The sequence below is a fragment of the Callithrix jacchus genome, chromosome 16 (assembly GCF_049354715.1).
Source record: "Callithrix jacchus isolate 240 chromosome 16, calJac240_pri, whole genome shotgun sequence".
In the NCBI taxonomy this organism is placed as follows: Eukaryota; Metazoa; Chordata; class Mammalia; order Primates; family Cebidae; genus Callithrix; species Callithrix jacchus.
Genome location: NC_133517.1, coordinates 73,415,766 through 73,439,322, shown reverse-complemented (window position 1 = coordinate 73,439,322; position 23,557 = coordinate 73,415,766). Strand labels below are relative to the sequence as shown.

General features: G+C 42.4%; 1 protein-coding gene across 2 annotated transcripts in view; it reads left to right on the top strand.

The window, feature by feature from the left end:
- Window positions 1-23,557, top strand: part of FER1L6 (fer-1 like family member 6) — a 216,921-nt gene that overhangs the window by 44,428 nt on the left and 148,936 nt on the right. For both annotated transcript variants that reach the window (XM_035276507.3, XM_054246765.2), the window contains 9 exons: window positions 5,412-5,532; window positions 8,181-8,235; window positions 8,333-8,464; window positions 11,561-11,623; window positions 15,371-15,449; window positions 17,733-17,889; window positions 18,518-18,704; window positions 19,998-20,190; window positions 23,013-23,359. In XM_035276507.3, coding sequence (XP_035132398.3) covers window positions 5,412-5,532; window positions 8,181-8,235; window positions 8,333-8,464; window positions 11,561-11,623; window positions 15,371-15,449; window positions 17,733-17,889; window positions 18,518-18,704; window positions 19,998-20,190; window positions 23,013-23,359 — 1,334 coding nt within the window. The remainder of the gene's footprint in view (window positions 1-5,411; window positions 5,533-8,180; window positions 8,236-8,332; window positions 8,465-11,560; window positions 11,624-15,370; window positions 15,450-17,732; window positions 17,890-18,517; window positions 18,705-19,997; window positions 20,191-23,012; window positions 23,360-23,557) is intronic.

Here is a 23,557-nt window from a genome sequence, read left to right as displayed (position 1 = left end):
CTTCTGGGTGAAATGTTTGGAAATTTCTAAGTCCCTTGCTTTTCTATCTGTGCATTTTGAGGCATCATAGTTACATCTTAAATTCTTAAAATCATCTTTACCCTAACCTAACCATTTGCCACACAACAAATAGTTGTGGGTACCTCCCACAGTCATCCAGGTGCTCATTTATTCAAAACGTATTAGTGGAATGTCTAAGTGTCAGCCCTGGGCTAGCTTCTGGGAATCTAATGGCAGAGACTGGATGGTCTCTGTTGGGGAGGACAGCCCTGTGCAGGACTCTTCTGCTTGCCCCTCTGGATCTATTCTCCATTCTTAGCCAGCTGCTCTGTGTCCTCTATAGGGGCGTGGCCCAGGTCCTTTTCCCTCTGCCTTTGGGCTGGCTCTGGCCAATGGAGTGCCCCAACAGGAGGTGTGGGAGGGAGGAGCACGGGTCAGGCTCCAGGTGACCCTGTCCCTCACCTACAGGAGGGTCGCTGCTCCACTTCCTTTCCTTTGGGGTTCCAGTAACACTGTCTCTGTTATTTTGGGGAGTGCCTATTTTGGGGAGTGCCTAAGAGAACAACTTGGCTGTTGTGAGCCCCCGATGATGGCAAGACCTTTTGTGGTCTTCCCACACAAACATCTTTGTAAAATGTCCTCAAATCATCTTACTCTGACTGTACCATCTGCTGCTTATTGGGACTCTGATTGAGGTAAGTAATGGCATTGCCAGTTCAGAAAAGCACGATTAAAAATAAAAAAACGGACAGCAGACTGAAATGGAGACTGTTGGGGAGTCTCTTAGTGCAGAGAACTCTCGCAGGAGGTAACATTTAAACTACGACTTCAAGGATAAGAGGGAGCTCACTGGGCAATGGGCAGGGAGGAGAGCAGTGCAGGTAGAGGAATGGCTGTGAAAAATTCCAAGCAGCAGAGAGCTTGTGAGGTTAGATGAGATTAAAAATGGGGCCTTGTGGAGAGAGCACATGGAGTGGGTGAGGCCAGGCGGGCAGGAATCGTGGGCAGAACCAGATGGCGCAGGTCTCTAATTGCAAGTTGTATATGGACTTCATATTTATTCTTTATTTTTTTTTTTTTTAGATGGAGTTTCGCTCTTGTTACCCAGGCTGGAGTGCAATGACGCGATCTCGGCTCACTGCAACCTCCGCCTCCTGGGTTCAAGTGATTCTCCTGACTCAGCCTCATGAATAGCTGGGATTACAGGCATGCACCACCACGCCTGGCTAATTTTTTGTGTTTTTAGTAGAGATGGGGTTTCTCCATATTGGTCAGGCTGGTCTCGAACCCTCGACCTCAGGTGATCTGCCCACCTCGGCCTCCCAAAGTGCTGGGATTACAGGCGTGAGCCATTGTACCTGGCTAGGAGAAGCTTTAGCTGCCTGCCTTTCTACCTCGAGGTCTGTCTCAGCCTCCAGAATTGTATGCCCCGAGAGGGAGGCGTGCATGATTAGTTAACTCCTGCAGCCTCAGCATTTGCCCCAACACCTTTTCTTGCATATATAAGGGGTCTTTGAATGTTCACTGGAATCTTGAAATTTGACAGTGGGGCCCCAGCCTGAAGGCCCTTGCAGTCAAGGAGGGGAGCCAGTATTTCACCTTGCTGCTTCAAGGAGCACAGCCAGGCACTGCTATTCCTTCTGGCAGCTTTGTAGTGCTGGCCTTGTCTTTATTTCCTGAGTGAAAGAGTAATAAAATCAGATTTCCATTCAAGCAGAGATCCTCTCTGCAGCTACTGAGCACCTACAAGGACAGGCCTATGTGCATGAGCTCCCTGGATTTCTCCTGAGGTGGTATTGTTGCGTGCAGTTTGCCATTTATAATCGGAGAACCAAGATGCATCAAAGCTGGAAGATACCTTAGAAAGTATTAAATTGATGAGTTTAAAAGTTGAGTCCCCTGGAGCCCTGGGATCCTGAGCCTCTGAAGATGGGACTATGAGCATCTGCAGGAGGCCCCTGTCCCCATTCCACTCCATGGAACATAAAACAATTTGATATAAACAGGCTTGTGTTATATACCAAGATTCCATATCACGTTACATTTATAAAAGGATTCTGTTGCTTTAACCAATTTTTAAAACCACTTTTCTTGCCCAATTTTTTTGTTTTATGGTCAAGAAAAAAAAAAGGCCAATAAATTCTGAGTGACTTGTTCAAGTCATCCAGCTGGCAATCCACAGGCTTGAGTGTCTACCATGGACCCTGCATAAAGCTAGGCGCTCTATATAGTTTAATTCTCCTAACAAACCTGTGGGGGTAAATGATGTTAACCTCGCCTTGTTTTACAAATGAGGAAAACGGGACTGAGAGAAGTAACTTGTCTGAATCATAGAATCATAGAACTAGAAAGTGGAAGGACTGAAATTTGAACCCAAATCTTCTGGATTCAGGTCTTTGGACTGCATCTTGCAGAGTCTTTTGGTTTATTAGAAGTGGCTCAGGCTTTGCTGTACAGTAGGACCACCTAGGGAATTTTACCAATCTCGACATCCAGCAACATTCCAGGTGAATTACGTTAGAATGTAGGGTTGAGGGGAGACAGTTCTAAGGAATATGTTTATTATCTATTCATTTAAGTTTCCTAAATGCACGTGTACTGTTTCATAGGGCTTCCTAGGAAACTGACCCTTCCTAGACTAGTTTGTCACAAACTACCACTAGCTCAGTAACTTAGAAGAAGACAGATTATTCTCTCCAAGTTATGGAGGCCAGATGCTGGAAATCAGTATCACTGGGCCAAAATCACAGGCCACACTCCTTTCAGAGAATCTGTTGGTCACCACTTCTAGCTTCTGGTTGGGACAGCATCTGTCTAATCTCTGCCTCCATGGCCTCATTGCCACCTTTTTTTTTCCTGCCTATGCAAAATCTCTCTTAAGGATACATGTGATTGCAAATAGGGTTCACCTGGATCATCTCATCTCAAAACTCTTAATGTAATCACATCTGCAAAGACCTTTTTTCCAAGGGAGTTAACATTTGTAGGCTCCAAAGATTAGGACTGGCTATCTTTTCAGAATATCACATTTTGCTACTCAAAATTGACCTGCAGACAGCAGGAATAACCTCGTCTGGCATCTAGCTGTTAGAAATGCAGAATTTGTCTGAGCATGGTGGCTCATGCCTCCAATCCCAGCACTTTGAGAGGCCAAGTTGGGAGATTTGCTTGAGTCTCACCAGCCTGGGCAACATAGTGAGACTCCCTCTTCTCCACAAAAAAGTATTAACAAGAAAAAATTAGGGTGTGGTGGCATGTGCTTGTAGTCCCAGCTACTCAGGAGGCTGAGGTGGGAGGATCCTTGAGCCTGGGAAGTCAAAGCTGCAATGAGCTGAGATCTTGCCACTGAATTCCAGCTATAGCCTGGGCAATAGAGTAAGACCCTGTCTCCAAAAAAATTAAAAAGAAATGCAGAATCTTGGGTCCCACGCAGACCTACTGAATCAGAATCTTCATTTTGACAGCTTCCTAGGTGATGCTTATGCACATCAGAGTTTGCCAATGGCTCAGAGAATGAATGATACGTCTAAAGTTCCATTGCAGCAAGGTCACGATTTGAAACATGTCTTTTGTTAACTTCGACAATGTATAAATTTAGAAAGTAGACTTGATTTTTTATAAAGGGTTACAGCCTGCCAGATGCCCATTTTGACAGTCTAGGAAGCATAGCCTTCAGCAGAGCCCAGAGACAGACACTTTGAGAAAGGGACGAGTAAGACAGGAATTCAAACTGAAAGGGTTGGTCAGGTATATGTATTTAACAGGTTACAGGAGGAGCTATGAATATTCATGAAGGTGGTCTTGATGCAGTGTTCTGAACACACGTGTATGTTATATATGACCCACATTTATCTTGGAGTGGAGACTTAACCTTTAAATCTGTTTAAATTAGGCCCTATATGTCAAATGATCTTTTTAAAAAACAAGCTCCCAAGTGTGCAGACTCCTTTAACTAGCCAGAACCAGTCTGTGGTCTCTGGGTCTATGGTATTTTTGTCAGGAGAAAGTGACTGAATTCAGTCTCCTGTCTAATTAAAGCTGTAGTTACAGCTTGTAGAACAGGGGCTGGGAGTTAGTTATTCTGTGTCTGTCAGTGGTGGCCAAGCAATAAATCATTTATTGCTTATCTTGAGGCTGGTGCTTGTGCAGCTGCTAGAGAAAAAGAAAAACCTAACAGAAATCTAATTCTTTCTTTTTCCCCTGAAATCTAAACAATTTAACTGTAAAATACTTAGGATATTTGGAAAAAATGGTTTGATTATCATTTATGTATGAATATTTAAGAAGATATATCAAAATTGATGAAATATTGTCCTTTAGCTTATGGAGGAAGCCATATATTAAATGCTCCTGAATGTTTAAATATCGAATTTTGTGAGTAGGATTTCCTTGAGGCTTTGGTCTTAGTTTTCTTCTCTACATGATGGGACTCTTAGGACCTCTGCATCTTTCTGTGTATTATACGTCAATGTATGATTTAGTAACTTAGAGATTAAGGGGAACAAGAAGATAACTAAATGATGGGAAAATGTTAAGACAGTTAAGAGAGAGAAGAACATTCTGGAAGTGACTGCATCTAGATGGGAAATCAGTCCAGTGTTCTTGAGGGAGCATTTAAGTTAAGCTTTAAAGACAGGTAATTCTTTAATAGCTTTTCTATATTTTCCTATTGTTTCCCCTAGGACTTTCTACTGTTATTCATGAAATCGAGAAAAAATGTTATTTACAGTATTGACAGCAATTCTAATAAAGTAAGAATTTATCATTTCAAAGTAACAATTCGTTTACCATATCAAAATAAACAATGTGTTTTCTAAAAAAAAAAAAAGAAAAAAGAAAAAGCTGTGGCAGTTAGAGCATAGGTTTTTTTAAGTGTAGGAGTGCATGACTGAACCCTTGCCTGCCATGGCTTTAGGTCTTGTTTGTAATTTGGAATCTTACTGCCACAAAGAGTCCATTTTGTCAGTCTTATGATCTCTATTTTAACATTAATGCTGGTCAGTTGTTGTGTCTAAACCACAGAAAAGAGGTATAATGACCTCCTGTCTCATTATTGCCAAAAACTCAGTTTTTAAGATTTTTCTGGGGTCCCCTTGGAGTGGGGGGAGGGTTGCTTAGGATTTTATTTTTAGTTTACACTTCAGATTCATAATCTAATTTTTCTTTTCACAATCCCATTCAGATAAATCTGTTCCTTTTTTTGGAAACAGAAGATGCAAAAGTTTTTTTAAAAATGAAGAATGTATCTGGCATTTCTACCAATAAGATGTTAAGTTTTATGCTGGGAGGGTCTGCCTTGTAGTCTCCTTGTACCACTTACGGTGACTGCTATGGTGCTGGCATAGGGTAGAGGCTCAATTGCCACCATGTGTCAATTTAACAGGATTTTATTCCTTTGTTTGCTTCTCCAGATAGTCAAGGTGACACTGAAGCACCACAGGAGGAGCCTTCTCACCAGGAAGGACCAGGAGATTTGGTCCATAATGATGCTGCTTCTATCTTTCCTATCCCCTCAGCTTCTCCAAAGAGAAGGTACAGTATTGATGCAGGTGGTCGACACACATTTGCTGAGCATCTCCTATGTGCCAAGCACCACTGCAGGCGCTGGGAGAAGAGGGGGAGTAAGACATAGTCACTGTCTACAGGGAGGCAAGGTCTAAGGCAGGAGGACTGTATCAGCTCAGTTTTCTCTATGGCAGTGCTGGCCTCTAGATACTGTTCAGCCTTCATCAGGCCAGGATCGTGGTTCTACAAACTTTTGGTCCTAAATCTCCTGAGTGAAGGTGCTAATGTCACTCATAGTTCAGGAATGACAGCAGGAGCTGCCTCTTACCTGCTCTTTGATTCATCAAGGTGCTCATTATCTTAGCTTCTTGTCTGTTTCAAATGAGAAGGTGGTTCTTATGCTACCCAACAGAAAGTCAAAGCAAGCTGGCCTTCTGCATGTATTTTGCTGTATCAGTTAGCAATGATGTATAACAAAGAGCCCCCAAATCTGTGGCTTAATATAATAAGCATTTATTATTGCTCATGAATTAGCTGGAGAGTTTTGCTGATCCCAGATAGTTGCAGATGTATCATTCATGTTTCTGTAGTCCTTTGGCAGCTTTGCTGACTCACTTTAGTTTAGAAGTTGGCTGGTGGTAGCCTGGCCTAGTACAGCTTTAGCTGAGACCACTGGCTCTACTCTGCATGATACCAAGTCCTCCAGCAAGCTAGTCTGAGCTTGTTCTCATGGTGGCAATGGCAGTGTTCTAAGAGAATGAAAGTACAGAAGGTCTCTTGAGGTGTAGGCTTGGAACTGGCAAAAATTACTTGTGCTGCATTCTATTGGCCAATACAAGTTACCAGGCCAGCCCACGTAGCAATAGGAAGAGACTAACAGTTACAGGGCCACAAGTTTGAATACAGAGAAGCCAATGACTGGGGCTAGCAGTGCTTTCAGTCTACCATATTTGTTTATGTCAATTTCTTACTTGTGATCATTCCTCATGCCCTTCCCTTTCTCTTCCATTCAAAGTTGTTACTATCAATAAAACAAATGAGTCCTTCCTTATGTGGCTGATCCTAGTTGTTATTTCTGGGTGTGGCAGGATCTCAGGGTGCGTATGTTTGAGGCAGAGGGCAGTGGGAATTAGGGAAGGTGATAACTCAGAAGCTGACACTCAAAAGAATGAAATGTGTACACACCTGCTCACTGCACTATCTCCTTCCTTCCATTGTTGCTCCCTGACAACCACCACCCCTCTACCCTAGCCCCTGAGCAGGGATTTCAATTATTTTTTAATACTCAAGACATTTCTTGCCATTTATTTTACCAGGGTGATAGCATTGAATGGAGGAAGGTAGGAGAAAGAGAAGTAAGGATAATAGCCTTTCTCTTTTTTCTTGGTCAGAACGTTCTCCAGCAATTGAAATTCTACCCACCCACCAATGCTCAATTCAAATCCAACCGCTGCAGGGAAATCTTTGTTGCATACCATGGTCCTCAAAAATGTTTTCTCAACATCTCTTCTTTCATATTTTCTTTTCCCTATGACACATTTTACACTTGCCTGCTAGTTCTTTTTTAATACACTTTTCTCTTCTCTCCCATCGACGGTAGATTGCTTGTAACTTCTTGAGGACCAGAAGATGAAGATGGCTTACTCATTTTTGTTTTTCCTCTGAGTCTCGCACTGGGCTTTCACATAATAAATAATCAGTACAAATGTACTACCTTGTTGATGGACCCATTAAATGATATTTACCCTTTTCTACATGCATCTTCTCTTTGAATCCTCAGAGTAACCCTATGTGGTAGGAATTCTTGTTTTTATTTCAGTTGAGGAAATTAAAACTAAAGTCTAAAATTGGGGAGAATAAATACTCTAACTCAGATCAGTCTGGCTCCAAAGCTCTGAGATTTTTACTAGCTTAATCTGTTCTCTATTAGACCAAATTATCAGCAGAAATGGGTTGAAGTCAAATGCAGCATGGTATTGTTAGTAACCAAGAGGACAAAACACATCAGGAACTCAAGCTCAGTTCATTTCCCACTGATGTCAGCTTCTTGACGACAGGGATTCTTTGTCTCTTTCTGTTGTTATCAGTCTCTAAATGCCCAGGTGTTGCCCATCTGTTTTCAATTACTTGTGACTGTCTAGATAAATGAAATCCCCTGGCATGTGAAATCTCATGAAGATGGCATTTTTAGTTATTCCTTTCAATTTTTTCCTCTACCAATTCTTTCAAAAGCAGTCATGAAACTCTGAATTGTATCTGTTAGACATGACAAAGTAGTCCTGGGTATGGAATCAGGCAGGAGGCTGGGAATTCCTTATTTAGACCCAGCTCTGCCACTGATTTGCTGAGACATCTCAGTTTCTCATTTTGTTTAAAAATACTGATAATCATATAACAAGAGCTGACATCAATTCTTGCCAGGCACTGGGTTAAACCTTTGTATATATTATATCGTTTGGTTCTAGCAATCATCTCAGAAGTGCTATTATAAACTCCATTTTTAGAATGGAAAAACTCACGGGTCAAGTCATTTGTCCACTTATCTCCGCCAGAGATGTAGAGAGAGTATGTAATAATATTAAATGAAAGGACCTAGAAATACTTGGCAGAATATTATCATGGCTTATGGATATTCTTGCTTGATGAAACAAGTATATTAAATTTTCTTTTAATAGATCAAAACTGTTGACTAAGATCCATGATGGGGAGGTCAGATCCCAAAATTATCAAGTAAGTGACTGATTCTTCCTGCCCAGCCTCGCTCAGTGTTTCCTGTGTGCATGGATGGCGATATCTGAAATGGTGTCCACACTACCTTGTGCTGTAGATTGCCATAACCATCACCGAGGCTCGCCAGCTGGTAGGTGAGAACATTGACCCAGTTGTGACCATTGAGATTGGGGATGAGAAGAAGCAAAGCACAGTGAAGGAAGGAACCAACAGCCCATTTTATAATGAAGTAAGTCATGGAGGTCACCCACGGTCTTTGCAAATAACATTCTCTTCACCACCATTCTGCAGGATTCTTCAGTCAAGTAGAAGAGCTGTGTCCCTCCTGCCTCCCTCCCAGGCCACCATTTAAGCTCATGGCAAGCTTGCTGAGTCTCTTTACAAACACACCCTCCTAAAGCTTCCCACAAAAAAAGGTGATGGAAAGGAGAGGCAAGAAATTCCTCCGAATTTTAAATTCATTGCTACGTTTTCAACACACATTTTCTTATTTCTTTTCAGCTCATTTTCATCCATTATGAGCTCTGGGTTTATAGTCAGTAAATTGATTGAATGTTGATTAGGAAGAAGATACACATTTTTTTTCCTGGCACAGACATTGGAAACTTAATTATTGTTTTTGAAATAGGCCTACTGCCTTGGAAAGTAAAAGTTACATTTTTCTAAGCTGTATAAAAATTGTAAAGGCAAATATCAGGTTTCTAAATATCATACAGGCTAAATTCTCTTTTTAAAATAAAAACATTACCTGGTTAAAAAAATATGTGGCAAAAGAGACAGAAGGTAGACCATGATATAGAGTAACGTGTTTCTCTCTGATCTTTGATTCCCAGTCCCTAGTCCTCTCCCTGGAAGCATTCATTCTCACTAGGCATTTGTGTATCTTTCCAGAGATATTCCAAGCATGTACCAGAATACAAGGAAATATTGTATCCAAATGATGCCATTCTATACATACTGTTCTGGACTCTTCACAATGTGTCTTGAAAATAAATCCCTATGGGAGGTCCAGCTCATTCTCATTTTGCTTCCTGGCTGAAAAGTTTTCCATTGCCTTGATATGCCATAATTTACTAAACCAGTCAGTCTCTCATGAATAAATATGAAATGCTTTCAACCTTTTGTTTCTACTTATAATAGTATAACTGGGTCACAAGGTATATGCATTTAAAATTTCCATGTTGCCAACTGCCTTTCAAAGAGGTAACAAGCATTTGTTTTCCTGTAAGAACTTTGACACAATGAATTATTTCAAAAAAAATGCAGTACACTCTTAATTCCTATTAACTTAATGGGAGTGGTAATTTAAAAAGAGGGCAGGGAGAGCATGGATAATGAAATCAACAGAAAATACCCAAATCCCATTGGAACTAATGACTCTTTTCCTCTTCATCATTTCTGCCTCAGAGCCTTTAACTATGAGTGAAATGTCAGTAGATTTTGCCTTCTTATTCTGTCTAATCTCAGAAGAGCTTTTGGCATAGATGTAATATGAGATAATATATGAAAATGCTTTAAAACTGCAAAGCTCCACAGATTTACTAATTACAATAATTATGCCTACAAGTCCTGGATCTAAATGACATTTAACTGGGCCCAAGTGTAATTGGTAGGAAATCAAGCAGAAACACAAAAGTTGAACTAAAACCCTTTGTTACAACCCTTGACCTAAATATTCAAGCCCAAAGTTCATCAGGTGCTGAAGGAACCCACTAGTTGGGGCAGGGGAGCATTTCCCAGCTAGAATGTGTGCTGGCCTGGAGTTGTGGGGGACTATGTGAGGCAGTGGAGTGTGAAACATATGTAACCCAGCAGAAGGTAATAAATTATGCAACTCATTTGTCCATCCAAAGGAAACCACAGCATCTGGTATATTCAGAGAATGGAGAATTTTGTGTAAGTGAATTTCCACATAAATTTTGAACACTAGAACTCTGAAAAAGTTTAAGCATATATATGAGAAATTTCTTGAACTGTTATATGTATTGTCCTGTCTTCTTAAACAGAAGACACTGACCATAATGGAATCTTTGGTTGATCTCTAAAACCCACCATTTTGAGGAGCTCTTAGAGTGTCTGATGACATCTTTCAGCTTCCACATTTTGGTTTTTCTGTTTTGCCCTTTGAAAGCAGGCCATCAGCACTTGGTCAGTTCCTCCTTTCCTACTGTGACCATGTCCATCTCTAAGGGGCCATTCCTCCAAAAAAGAAAAAAGAAAAACAATCCAAGAAACAACTTCCCAGGCCTGTCTTCCTGATCCCCTTCAATTCCCAAAATGCACAAACCAGGACAACACACAACTTCAGTTTTCTGTATCTTTTAATCATACAACCTCGAGTTTGGGAGGATCTTGACTCAAGAGTCAGATGGTGAAATATCTAGTACTTGAACCCCTTGTGTGATAATGTCAAGAGAACTAAGGTTTGGTCCCAGGCCCAGCAATAACTAGCAATAGGAACCCGGGTAGTCACTTTTAAATTCTTTAGTCTTCAGTCTTCTTATCTGTAAAACATGGGCTGGTCTAGATAATTTCTCCAACTCTAAAATTAAATCGTGTTCTTAATATTAAAAATCCCCATGTCTATAACTTTTTTTGTATTCTCTCTGTAGTAAATTCTGGTAATTTCACAGGGATGTTTGAAACTGAAAAATTCTGGGAAAAGTAGATTTTAATCAAGTCCACCCCAATTTAAAACCATACTGAAATACCATTTTCACTCATAATTATAAACAAAAAGTGAAAAGAACTAACAGTATCAAGGGTTGGTAAGATTATAGAGAGATGGCTATTTTCATATGCTACCAGTAGGAATATAAAATGCCCATTTGGGAAAAAAGTTATTCTACCTATTCAAAAGTTACATGCACTTAATCTATGACCCAACAATTTCACTTCTCATGTTCATTTTGGAGGATTACTCACATGTATCCTATGCAAGAATGTGATTGATGGCATTCTTTTCATTTGAGACCAGCCTGGGCAACACGGTGAGACCCTGTTTCTGCAAAAAAACATATATATAGCCAGGTGTGGTGATATAGGTCTGTAGTCCCAGCTACTCAGGAGGCTGAGGTAGGAGGATTACTTGAACCCTGGGAGGTTGCAGCTGCAGTGAGCCGCAATCATGCCACTGCACTCCAACCTAGCCAACAGAACAAAACCCTGTCTCAAAAAAGTGTGTATGGGGGGATTGACAATCAATTGATGATGTATATTCATGCAGCAGTTGGTTAGAATGACAAAGATCTAAACCCACTCCAAGAACGGGATTCTTGGGTGCAAGTGTGGGGTTGATGGCCAGAAGGAACTTTTTGTTTTGCAGTACTTCGTGTTCGACTTCACTGGGCCCCAAGTACATCTTTTTGACAAGATCATCAAAATCTCAGTAAGTATAGCATTGGTATTGATTGTTGCTGAGAGGTGGGAGAGATTCTAGGTGTTGGGAACTCTCTGGGACAACTCAGCATGCTTAGAGGTGGATAGATTCCAATGGCAAGTGTGAATCTGTGAGTTTGTAACCAACATGCAGAACTTGAAATCACCAGTATGGAGGAGCCTGGGAAGAAAAACCACCTCAAGAAAATCTATGCTTCTTGGAAGTGAGTGGTAAGCTACTGTAAAGCTATTATTGATTGAATCGTGGAGCTTACTAGTGTGGGAATGTGAAACATATGCTTCAAGTGACATCTTAAAGCATTGCCAGTTTTAGTTGGTTTCTTTTAATCAAGCAAATGTTCATGTTTCTCTCTTGGGCTGACATCTTCACGAATGATCATTAATTATATCCCCTTGCTCTCCTAGTTGGGTAATGAATAAAGAAATAGGAACAGGAATCAGGGGGAAAAAATCAGTGTCATCAGTGGTAATGCTGGATCAGAGGATATGGACTAAGTGGTGGCCATTGGGATTTTCTAAAGTTGCCTCTGAGTGTAGACCTCAGAAACTGCCCTTGGGGAAGTTGACTCAGCTGCACAGACCCTTCCTCAGCCCTGCCAGGGGACATGCAGAGACAACGCTTCCTGTTCTAAGGGCCCAGTCTGAGTTTGCCCACCACATGGAGGACAGGAATGGGAAGGGGAACTGCCTATGTTGAAGTCAGACTTGTCCAAATGAGAGAGAAGTCAGGCCAAATGGGATTGTTAGAAACTTCACACCATTCAGCAAAGGGACAGAGACCAGTGGATCAGACTGCATCTATCTTACCGGTCTGAGAGATCACCACGGCTGTTCCCAAGGTGGGGAAGGAGAGCTGGATAGTAAGTTTCTCTCTTCCAAACAGTTCTGAAAGGACACAGTTCCTATGCCATGAGTCAGCATAGGAAGTCTGGAGAATGAGGGAATGATTTCCTCTACAGTCATACCAACTCTAGTCAGAATTGCAAGGATGTCAAACCTTGATCTAAAGATTTCCTTCCCTGTCTTTACCACTGACTCCATATAATATCTAAACAGATATATGAAATACGTTCCCTTTAACCACAGCTGACTGTCAGCAACGTCCTGCATTATGGCCTAGGTAATAATGGAATTATGACATTACCCTTCCTGGGAGTCTTGAAGAATGTGACTCTTGAAGAATGAGAAGTCACTGAGAGCCAAACAGTCTTAAGGTTTGAATTTCAGGCATGATGACAAGTACAGGGATATTTTAGGACCTGCGACAATGCCCAGGACTTTGTTCCATCATCAGGCAGCCACCTGTTTGTGGAATCAGCTCCATAGGAGGCTTCTAAGGACTGTGTCTGATAAGAAGTTAATCACTAGATTTTCATACTATGCCATAGACTAGGGTCAGGACTGTTTGTGGGACATGTGGACTTTTAGACTAATGATCAAAGCTGCTATTGGCTATCTCTGTTTCTCTAACATGGAAGAAGAGATTTTGGTGTCTCTGAAAGACTCTTAGACAAAATATTTTAAAATAAAATCTTCCCTTGAGAGAGGAATGTTTAACCCAACTTTTCTGTTAGTCCATGAACTGAAAGTCTGTGTGCCCAGAATATATTCACCATGGGATAAGACGTGGGGGAGTGCTGTGAGCAGATGCTATAGGGACAGCCAGCCTGTAACACACGCTGGTGGTGCCAAAGACAGTCTTCTTTTCACAGTGGCCAAGGCATGCAGGGCTCTCAGTACTCGGAATGTGAGACATCCCCAGAGTCTTGGTGATTCAACGCTTGACCACACCAGGGTTACCTGGTATTCAGCCACTGGATGGATGACTTTAAGAGGCATCCTGTGTTATTTAAAGATTTGTTTGGGGCTCTTGTATTTAATCTTGCCCACAGGGACTCTCAACCTGAGAAGAGAACTTGAGACTGGCTTCTGTTCTTCCTCAGGTCTTTGGGAAGACACATGAGCAGCTGCAAGCATGGTGGATTTGGGAGCGAGCATTGAGCCGGCTTGCCTGTACTTCACCTCGGGTCTCTGACACCTGTGGAAAGTTTAGGTTAGGGAGAGAGAGAGTGGATAGAGAAATGAGGAGGGCTGTCATTTCTTCAGATCAACTAAATTTCTTTTTGCTTCAGCAAAAAGGAGCTGTTTAGAAGCTGCAAAAGCCTTCCATTCATCTGTCATTGAATTAGTCAATCATTCATTAATTCGCTGAATATTCCTTGAATATCTATTGTGAACAAGGCCATGTGATGCGTGAAAGGCAGGAAGAAACTGTCCTGAGTTAAGGAACTTACAGGATTTTATAGTTAGAAGGAAGCTCAGAGGATATCTCGTATAACTTCCAACTAGTGCAAGAATTCTTATCCACTTCCTCTACTACTTGGAGTTCTTGGGGCATAACTCGATTTTTTTCCAGTGATAGGGAGGTCATGACCTCTAGGAAAGCTCATTCCATTGCTGGGAGGTTCTGACAGTTATAGACATTGTTCTTATATTGAGTGGAAATCTCTCATCCTGTTACTTGGGAACCATAGAGGGGACCCTACTCTCTCCTGCATGGCCGCATTTACATGGTTTAAAGACGCTTCTGTTGCCATTGCCACTTTTCCACACCTGCCAATTTTCTTTTTTTTTTTTCTTTTGAGACGGAGTTTCACTCTTCTTACACAGGCTGGAGTGCAATGGTGCGATCTCGGCTCACCGCAACCTCCGCCTCCTGGGTTCAGGCAATTCTCCTGCCTCAGCCTCCCGAGTAGCTAGGATTACAGGTACGCGCCACCACACCCAGCTAATTTTTTGTATTTTTAGTAGAGACGGGGTTTCACCGTGTTGACCAGGATGTTCTCCATCTCTTGACCTCGTGATCCACCCGCCTCGGCCTCCCAAAGTGCTGGGATTACAGGCGTGTGCTACCGCACCCGGCCAGTTTTCTCTTTTATGGGTGAAAGGTTGAACTTCCTTCCTGGTTCTTCAGCAGTTTCTCATATGTTGTGGCTTTTTAACCTGGCACCAGCTCTGCATCTTCCTTTAGAACTTCCTCATCATGAGAGCATTAGCATAAAAATGGGCTGCTGTAATCAAGCCAGGTCCTCTGCTGGCCCTGATCAGACAGAATATTGAGGGTGATCACCTCCTTTGTTCTCACTGTTGTTAATGCCCATAATGACTCAAGGCAATAGGTGATGAGTTCTCTAAGAAAGTTGTTAGCAAAGTTTAGGGGAGAAAAGAAACACTTCCAGTTTGGGGGATCAGGGAGGGCTGCATGGTGGAGGTGACATATGTTCTAGGTATTGAAAGATAGGGAAAGTTTTGACAGGAAGAGATGGGTATTGAAGGGTGAGCTGTACTCAGGTTCATTTTGGTTAAAGGAATATGCAGGCACTGAGTTTTCAGGCATCCTTCTAAGGAGGAATAGCTCAAATCCTGCAAAGAGCAAGAGGTGAAGGTGAGAGGCTTCTGGAGGTCCTTTACAGCCTTGTGGTTTGATGGCCAAACTCCACTGTGCTCCAGACAGGGTCAAAGCTGGACAAGGGTCAAGGCCTCTTTTTTTTTTTTTTACATCTTCTAAGCAAAAGTTCCATTTTCAAGAAAGTATCAATACATAGTTTCTGAAGAAAATGAATTATTTTCCTTTTCTTATAATTTTCTATAGGGGATATTAAATACTACTGTGGGAACAAAAGTCCTCTTAATCCTGAAGGAAATCTGCCATACTTTCTGCTCCATCTCTCCTTAGGTCTTTCACCACAAGCTGATAGGAAGTGTACTGATTGGCTCTTTCAAAGTAGATCTGGGGACCGTATACAACCAACCTGGTAAGAAAGCATCACCTCCCCATCTCTCTCTTACCTGTCTTTGGTTTACAGCACCTGGAGGTCATCCCATTCATTCACTTACCTTTGTAACCTGGAGATCATCCCATTCATTCACTTACCTTTGTAACCTGGAGGTCATCCCATTCATTCACTTACCTTTGTAACCTGGAGGTCATCCCATTCATTCACTTACCTTTGTAACCTGGAGGTCATCCCATTCATTCACTTACCTTTGTAACCTGGAGGTCATCCCATTCATTCACTTACCTTTGTAACCTGGAGGTCATCCCATTCATTCACTTACCTTTGTAACCTGGAGGTCATCCCATTCATTCACTTACCTTTGTAACCTGGAGGTCATCCCATTCATTCACTTACCTTTGTAACCTGGAGGTCATCCCATTCATTCACTTACCTTTGTAACCTGGAGGTCATCCCATTCATTCACTTACCTTTGTAACCTGGAGGTCATCCCATTCATTCACTTACCTTTGTAACCTGGAGGTCATCCCATTCATTCACTTACCTTTGTAACCTGGAGGTCATCCCATTCATTCACTTACCTTTGTAACCTGGAGGTCATCCCATTCATTCACTTACCTTTGTAACCTGGAGGTCATCCCATTCATTCACTTACCTTTGTAACCTGGAGGTCATCCCATTCATTCACTTACCTTTGTAACCTGGAGGTCATCCCATTCATTCACTTAGCTTTGTAACCTGGAGGTCATCCCATTCATTCACTTACCTTTGTAACCTGGAGGTCATCCCATTCATTCAGTAACACTGAGCACCAGTTATACAAACTTGAATGAAACATGACTTTTGCCCTCAAATATTTTACAGTCTAATGATAAAATTATTTTACATGTCTACTTCTGGGGAGTTTCTTTTTTTTTTCTCACACAAATTCTGTCCAATTGAGATATGGACAGGAGAAGCAATAGAATATAGGAGCTAAGGATACAAACTCTGGAGTCAGATTGGCTGGGTTCAAATCCCACTCTATTTCCTCCCTGTGCAACCTTGGGTGAATGACTTAACTTCTCTGGGCCTCAGTTTCCTCATCTGTAGAAATGAGGATAACATACTACTTCCTTCATAGGTTTGTTGGGGGATTTAGTAAGTTAATGTATACAAAGTGCTTAGTAAAGAGTCTCGCGCATAATAATGACTACAGCATTTTGTATAAGGATTTGCTATAACTATTACCCCTGATTGTAGGAAAGAAAAACTCAGAGAAGCTAGGTAATTTATTCAAGGTCAAGAGCAAATAAGTAACAGAGCCAGCAGAGATCTTCTTATGAAAGGCCCCTTATCTTCAGCAGGGACCTTAACTCCCATGACTGCAGGGGCCAGACAGTGAGCATAGCTGTGTGCAGCAGCCTGGGTGGGAGGCATAAAGAATGATGGAGTCTGTGGGAAAGGAGACGAGGGCTTGTGCTCCATGTACAAGGACTGTGGATACTCAGCGCCTTCAGTGTTTTCTGTCATGTAGAAATATGAAGCCAGTGGCCAGGCACAGTGGGTTACGCCTATAATCCCAGCACTTTGGGAGGCCAAGGCGGGCAGATCACTTGAGGTCAGGAGTTCGAGACCAGCCTGACCAATATGGTGAAACCCCGTCTCTACTAAAAATACAAAACTTAGCTGGGCATAGTGGTGTATGCCTGTAGTCCCAGATACTTGGAAAGCTGAGGCAGGAGAATGGCTTGAACATGGGAGGAACAGGTTGCAGTGAACCAAGATCATGCCATTGCACTCCAGCCTGGGCATTGCAGCAAGACTCCATCTCAAAAAGAAAAGAAAAGAAATGAGAAGCCAGTATTGCCAGAACTAGCCATTTTTAAAGATAAGCTAAAAGTCTAGATTATGTAAGCCATCTTGGAAGTTTTGACTTACAGTGAGACCAAACAAAAAGACCTAGGAGCCACATTTACGTCCCATAGGTACATAATATGTATGTGACTTATACACTTCATTAATGTCCTCCTTCCCATCAAGGCTGGAACCTTGTCTCAGTGATTTCCACTAGGTCAATGGCTTCCTAAGTATCTGTCGTAAATTGGCAGAAAAGATGGAGAACTGGTGGGAAGCAAAGGGAGAGGAGGGAAAGGAAGAGGGAAGCAACATGAGGTTTGGAGATAACTGAGGTGTTTTACCACCCAGAGCAACAGAGCGGGGAGAACCTGGGAGGCCTCGGCGCATGGGAGAAAAAGGAGTGGGGCTGCTGGGCCCATTTGTGAAGGACGAAGAATGTGAGCTGTCGGGGTGCTTTCACAGGTCATCAGTTCTGCGACAAGTGGGCCCTGCTCACAGACCCTGGCGACATCAGGACGGGCACCAAGGGATACCTGAAATGTGACATCAGTGTGATGGGGAAAGGCGACGTCTTGAAGACCAACCCTAAAACTTCTGATGCTGAGGAGCAAATAGAAAAGTGAGACAAGCCCATTCAGGGCTGTGCATAGAAATGATATGTTCAATTTTAGTCTCTTTCTCTTCCCTCTCCCCTTTACTTATGGGTACATGAGGACCGTGCTTGTTCTCAGCTTGGCCACCTGGGATTCTGCTCTATCAGATGCCAAGATGTGTCTTATTAAGGTGAGACTCTCCTTCGGGAGGTCAGGTTCTAGGTCAAGAACTTCCTATAACAGTGTTATAGGAAGTTTTATATAGTTATAGGCAGACACTGTCTGTCTTCCTATAACCCATGATAGATAAGCTATTCCTAGGCTTATCTATTTTTTCTTAATGTAGTTGAATTTTCTTTGAAGGAATTATAATTTCAATCACCAGTTTGTGATGTGGGAAGACACCTCTTCTAAGGTTCAGAATGGGAGACAGTATTTATTCCATCATCCTAGGATCTGAATGAGTTTGCATACACTCTATTCATACCCTTTTCTGTCATTCACACTAGAAAGAAAACTTGTTTCAGCAATGAAGCTTACTCTTCAGATTTTTATCTTATGTCGGGATCTATCTTTCTTCCTCCAAATTTCTCTTGCCTTTTCTCTGTTTCTTCAATTGAGAGAGCATTTTCATTTGTTTTTGTCCACCCTAAGGAACCTTTTGATCCCTGAAGGGTTCCCATCAGAGAGACCCTGGGCCAGATTCTATGTGAGACTCTACAAAGCAGAAGGTTTGCCCAAAATGAACTCGAGCATCATGGCAAATGTCACCAAGGCATTTGTGGGAGACAGTAAGGACCTGGTGGACCCCTTTGTGGAGGTGTCCTTTGCTGGGCAGACGGTGAGCAATCATTGTTACCAATACTGGCAGGCCTGGGCCAGAGCCCTGCTCTCTATCCAAGATATGTTTAATCAAATCAAATCAAATAAAAATTAGGAAGAGCCTCGAAAGCAAAAGCTTGTCACAAAAAGGCAGTGGGGCCAGGCACGGTGACTCATGCCTGTAATCCCAGCACTTTGGGAGGCTGAGGTGGTTGAAGCACTTGAAGCCAAGAGCTCAAGACCAGCCTGGCCAACATGGCAAAACCCTGTCTCAACTAAAAACACAAAAAAATTAGCTGGGTGTGGTGGTATATGCCTGTAATCCTAGCTACTGCATGGCTAAGGCATAAGAATTGCTTGAACTTGAGAGGCAGAGGTCACAGCGAGGAGAGATTGTACCACTGCACTCCAGCCTGGGCAAAAGAGCAAGACTCTGTCTTAAAAAAAAAAAAAAAAGGGCAACGGGATGTGGCAGGGAAATGGCGGGGGTTACCCACTCAGTCTTGGAGAAAATGGAAAGGAGCTATGAGTGGGTTGTGGTTTAGGATCCAGGCAGACAGGCATCCTTCCTCACCCCCGGCTACTTCTCTGAGCTGTTTATTCAGTCCCCAGGTCCTGTAGAATTTCCACCCACCTCCTGACCAGTTCCACAATCTCCTCCAGGTAGTCTTTGTCCTACATAAGCCTGGGCATTGCTCTTTCTTGCTCAGGAGCCACTGGAAGTGTCAAGGCCTGGGTATGTGGTCAGAGATTAACCCCAGTTGGCTGGATTTTGAAGCTTCAACTGACACACATGTTATCTCTGCCATTAAAATACAGTCCTACCCTGATTGTCTCCCCTTGGCAGGGGTGAACGCTGAAGTGTTTTTGACTTGGGCTGAGAGATCATATAAGATATCACCTCCATTTTATGACAAGGAAACTGAGGTCCAGACTGGAAAAATGATTCACATAAGGTCATACTTCTACAAAACATGAGCCTTATGGTCTAACTACATCCATTGCATTCCTGGGGATGCACAGAACTCCTGTTTGTAATATGGGTGTTAGTTTCACCCCAACCCCAATATGCTGATTAGAACTTCCCGAGGGCAGAGCTGTGACTTGCCTTTGTCCCAGATGCCTGGCACAGTGTCCAGCACAGAGCAGGTAGGTCATCAGTCATGTTTGCTGAGTGTAACTGATTTTCATGGGTGTCAGACACAGGTTCCTTATCTTTGACAACTCGCCTTGTATTTCCAACTGACTTGAAGAGTTTTCTGTAGTCAGTCACTCCCTTCCATGACTCATGTCCTCCTGGGTGTGTTTTTAGGGGAGAACCACAGTGCAAAAGAACTGTGCTGATCCTGTGTGGCATGAACAGGTGATCTTCAAGGAAATGTTCCCTCCCTTGTGTCGGAGGGTGAAAATCCAGGTGTGGGATGAAGGCAGCATGAATGACATAGCACTGGCAACCCATTTCATTGACCTGAAGAAAATCTCCAATGAACAGGAGGGAGACAAAGGTAAAGTCCCACCCATCTGACTTGAAAGTGTCTCAAAATAATTGCTTTAGAGCCCTCATCTTTAAAAGGCATGGGCGATAGCAGTGGTCCCCAGCCTTTTTGGCACCAGGGACCAGTTTTGTGGAAGACTGTTTCTCCATGGATGGGTAGGAGGTGGTTTTGGCGTGAAACTGTTCCACTTCGGATCATCAGGCATTGGGAGCCCCCTCATAAGGAGCATGCAACCTAGGTCCCTTGTATGTGCAGTTCACAATATGGTTTGCACTCCTATGAGAATATTGGCACGGCTTATCTGACAGGTGGAACTCAGGTGGTAATGCTCACTCACCTGCTGCTCACCTCTTCCTTTGCAGCCCAATTCATAACAGGATGGGTACTGACCCGTGGCCCTGGGGGTTTAGGGGACCCTGGGTTAGAGCACCTTCCATGTGTTAGGCAATTTCCATGCTACTGTAGGGTCTGTGGTTTGACTTGGTTCAGGGCAATGGATGAAGTCAGGCTCTGGGAGGCAGGAGGTTTGTTCCTTGTCCCAGGTCTTCCACAAACACTGCTATGTATCCTTGAGGAAGTCAGTATTCCCATAATGGAAAAATGAGACGTTTAGAGTAAATCAGACATTGGTAAATTAAGATCTATGGGCCAAATATGGCCTACTACATATGTTAGTATGACCCACAAGATAAATGGTACCAACAAAAATTGTATCTTCAAACCACTGATGGGAGCATGAGAGTGAAGGAATAGCAGGGAGGTGCACTGACTGTGCATGAGCCAAGGAGAGAGCTGAGAGCCCCTGCTAATCCACCGAGCCAGCCAGACAGAGGTCGGGTAGAAGAATTTCAACTCAGTATATGGCTCTTTATTTGCAAAACCCAAATTAGTAGATGATAATTCTCTAAAAAGCCAACAAACCCTTCCTTCTTTAAATTCCCAGGCAATCTTCCTCTGTGCTACAAATTTATACAAATTGACATTTTAGCATACATACATATGTATCTACATATAATCACACATATATGTACAAGCAAATATATACATGTATAATTTATTAATATATCACATATCATCTGTATATGAAGTTAATGTAAAGATTTTAATTTTTTCCTCTATTAGACTAAAGGTGTGTCAAGAGCAGAGAATAAGATTTACACATTTTTATGTCCCTAACAGATACCAGAGAGAGAACGCCATAAATACCTTTGTCTAAATCTTGACATTATAGAAGTGTTTGCCACAAGATTGCTTTATGCAGAAAGTACACTCAGCCCCTCTACACAGTTTCTCAATTAGATGTAAACGTTTTATTTACAACCTTTCAGGAGCATCTTGATGGCATTCCAGAAGTGGTTTAAAATATCAGTGGTTTAAAATATAGACATCAGGACTATAAAATCTTTCTATCCATTTTAATACAACGTTCTTACTTCTCTAAGTCTACTCACAGGAGGGCTAGAATCCAGTCTATGGGAGTAGGGCATAGGGAATGTGCAGGCATAAAACTATTGATAACAGTAAAATATACAGAAACATCTAATTGTCAACAGTGGGGGATCATTAAGCAGATTGTGATGTATTTGCTTTTTCATAATAGCCTATATTCATAGCACTTCCTAAGGGCCTGTGTAAAGCACTCAATTGATAGTTTCTTTTAATTTGATGGATGAGACAAGTACTATTAGCATCTCCCTTTTAGAGGCGAGAAAACTGAAGCACGGGAAATTTAAAAAACTGCCCAAGGTCATATAGCTTAAACATAACAGAGCTGAGATTTGAACTCAGGCCTCAGAGCCACCAGGCTGTATTGCCTGTCATTGAGATATTGCCAAAGAGATGTTCCCATAGACACTGCATATTCTCAGTTACTATGTATTAAGAAGGGAAAATACTTGTATCAGCAGTGAGTTCAAATCCCCAGGGCTTTTCGATTCTATGTTCAGGACATATCTTGAAACATTTACTTATGTCAGTCTCCACTACCTCCACCTAGTTCAAGAGGCTGGTCTTCGGTTTTGATGACAAAGTGGTCCTTGAACCAATTACCACATACTCATTCTTCCTCGAACCAATTACCACATACTCATTCTTCTAACCCTTCATGTAACAGTCAGAGTGATCTTAAGAGATACGATTATGTCACTTCTTTGCTTAAATCCCCTTAAAACATTTCTGTAGGCTTTAGGATAAAGAGCAAAATTTTAATCAAGGCCCCAAGACCCACCTACCTCTCCAAACTCTCCCACACAGTTTGTCTGTAGCTCCAAGCTCCTTTCTAACTGGCACGTGCTGCTCCCTCTAGCCAGAACACACACGCTCTTTTCTTTGCCTGCCTAACTTCCCCCCATGCTACCTCAGCCTGTTAGTTGTTCTTGCAGCACAAAGCGTATTTCCTCCATAGTGTTTGCACTGTAAATATTTATTTGTTTAATGTTGACACCTGCTTTGTTCTCCAACAGGCTCTGTTTAGCATCTAGCATGATACCTGGCACATGTACCCTGCTAGATGCTAAACATAGAGCCTACTGGAGAACATGGAGGAATCAAACATTTGATGAATAAATGAACAGAACAGAATACAGATTGGCATTTCTGGTATTAGTACAACTGTGAACAAGTGTAAACGTGAATGCAAAAAAGACTAGAAGGAAATATAAAAAGACTAGAAGGCAAGACAGCAATCCTAATTGTCTTTCGGTGATGGGATATCCTGTAAATATTTTTTGTCTTTCTTATATATTCTGCATTTTGAAATGAATTGGTGCAACTTTTATAAGGCAAAAACGTAATAAACATAATGAGATAACTAAAACCTGGGGTCTCTCTAGGCTTTCTGCCCACCTTTGGACCTGCCTGGATTAACCTGTATGGCTCGCCCAGGAACCACAGTCTGATGGATGACTACCAGGAACTGAATGAAGGCTTTGGGGAAGGCGTGTCATTCAGGGGCAGAATCTTGGTAGAAATTGCTGTGGAAATCCTCTCAGGAGGGGCACAGGAATCTAAATTTTCCAAGGCCCTGAAGGAGTTCAAGTTGCCTTCCAAGGACAAAGATTCCAAATCTTCCAAAGGTAAAGACAAGGCTGACAAAACTGATGATGGAAAATCCCAGCAGGCTTCAAACAAAACGAACTCAACCGAGGTGGAGGTGGAACCTTTCGATGTCCCCCCAGAGGTAGGTCTGGGCACTGTTTTATGGTACTTTACCAGTGAGGTGAACCAGAGCAGTGACTGCCCCTGCCACAGGTTCCTGAAGGTGTTGCGGGCATATGTCTTATTCCCCCTGAAAAATTGGTCTTGGCCCAGCCCAGTGTTCTGAGGCTGATCCTCTGCCCCCTTTTGCACACTTCACAGACATCTGCCTGTGATACAT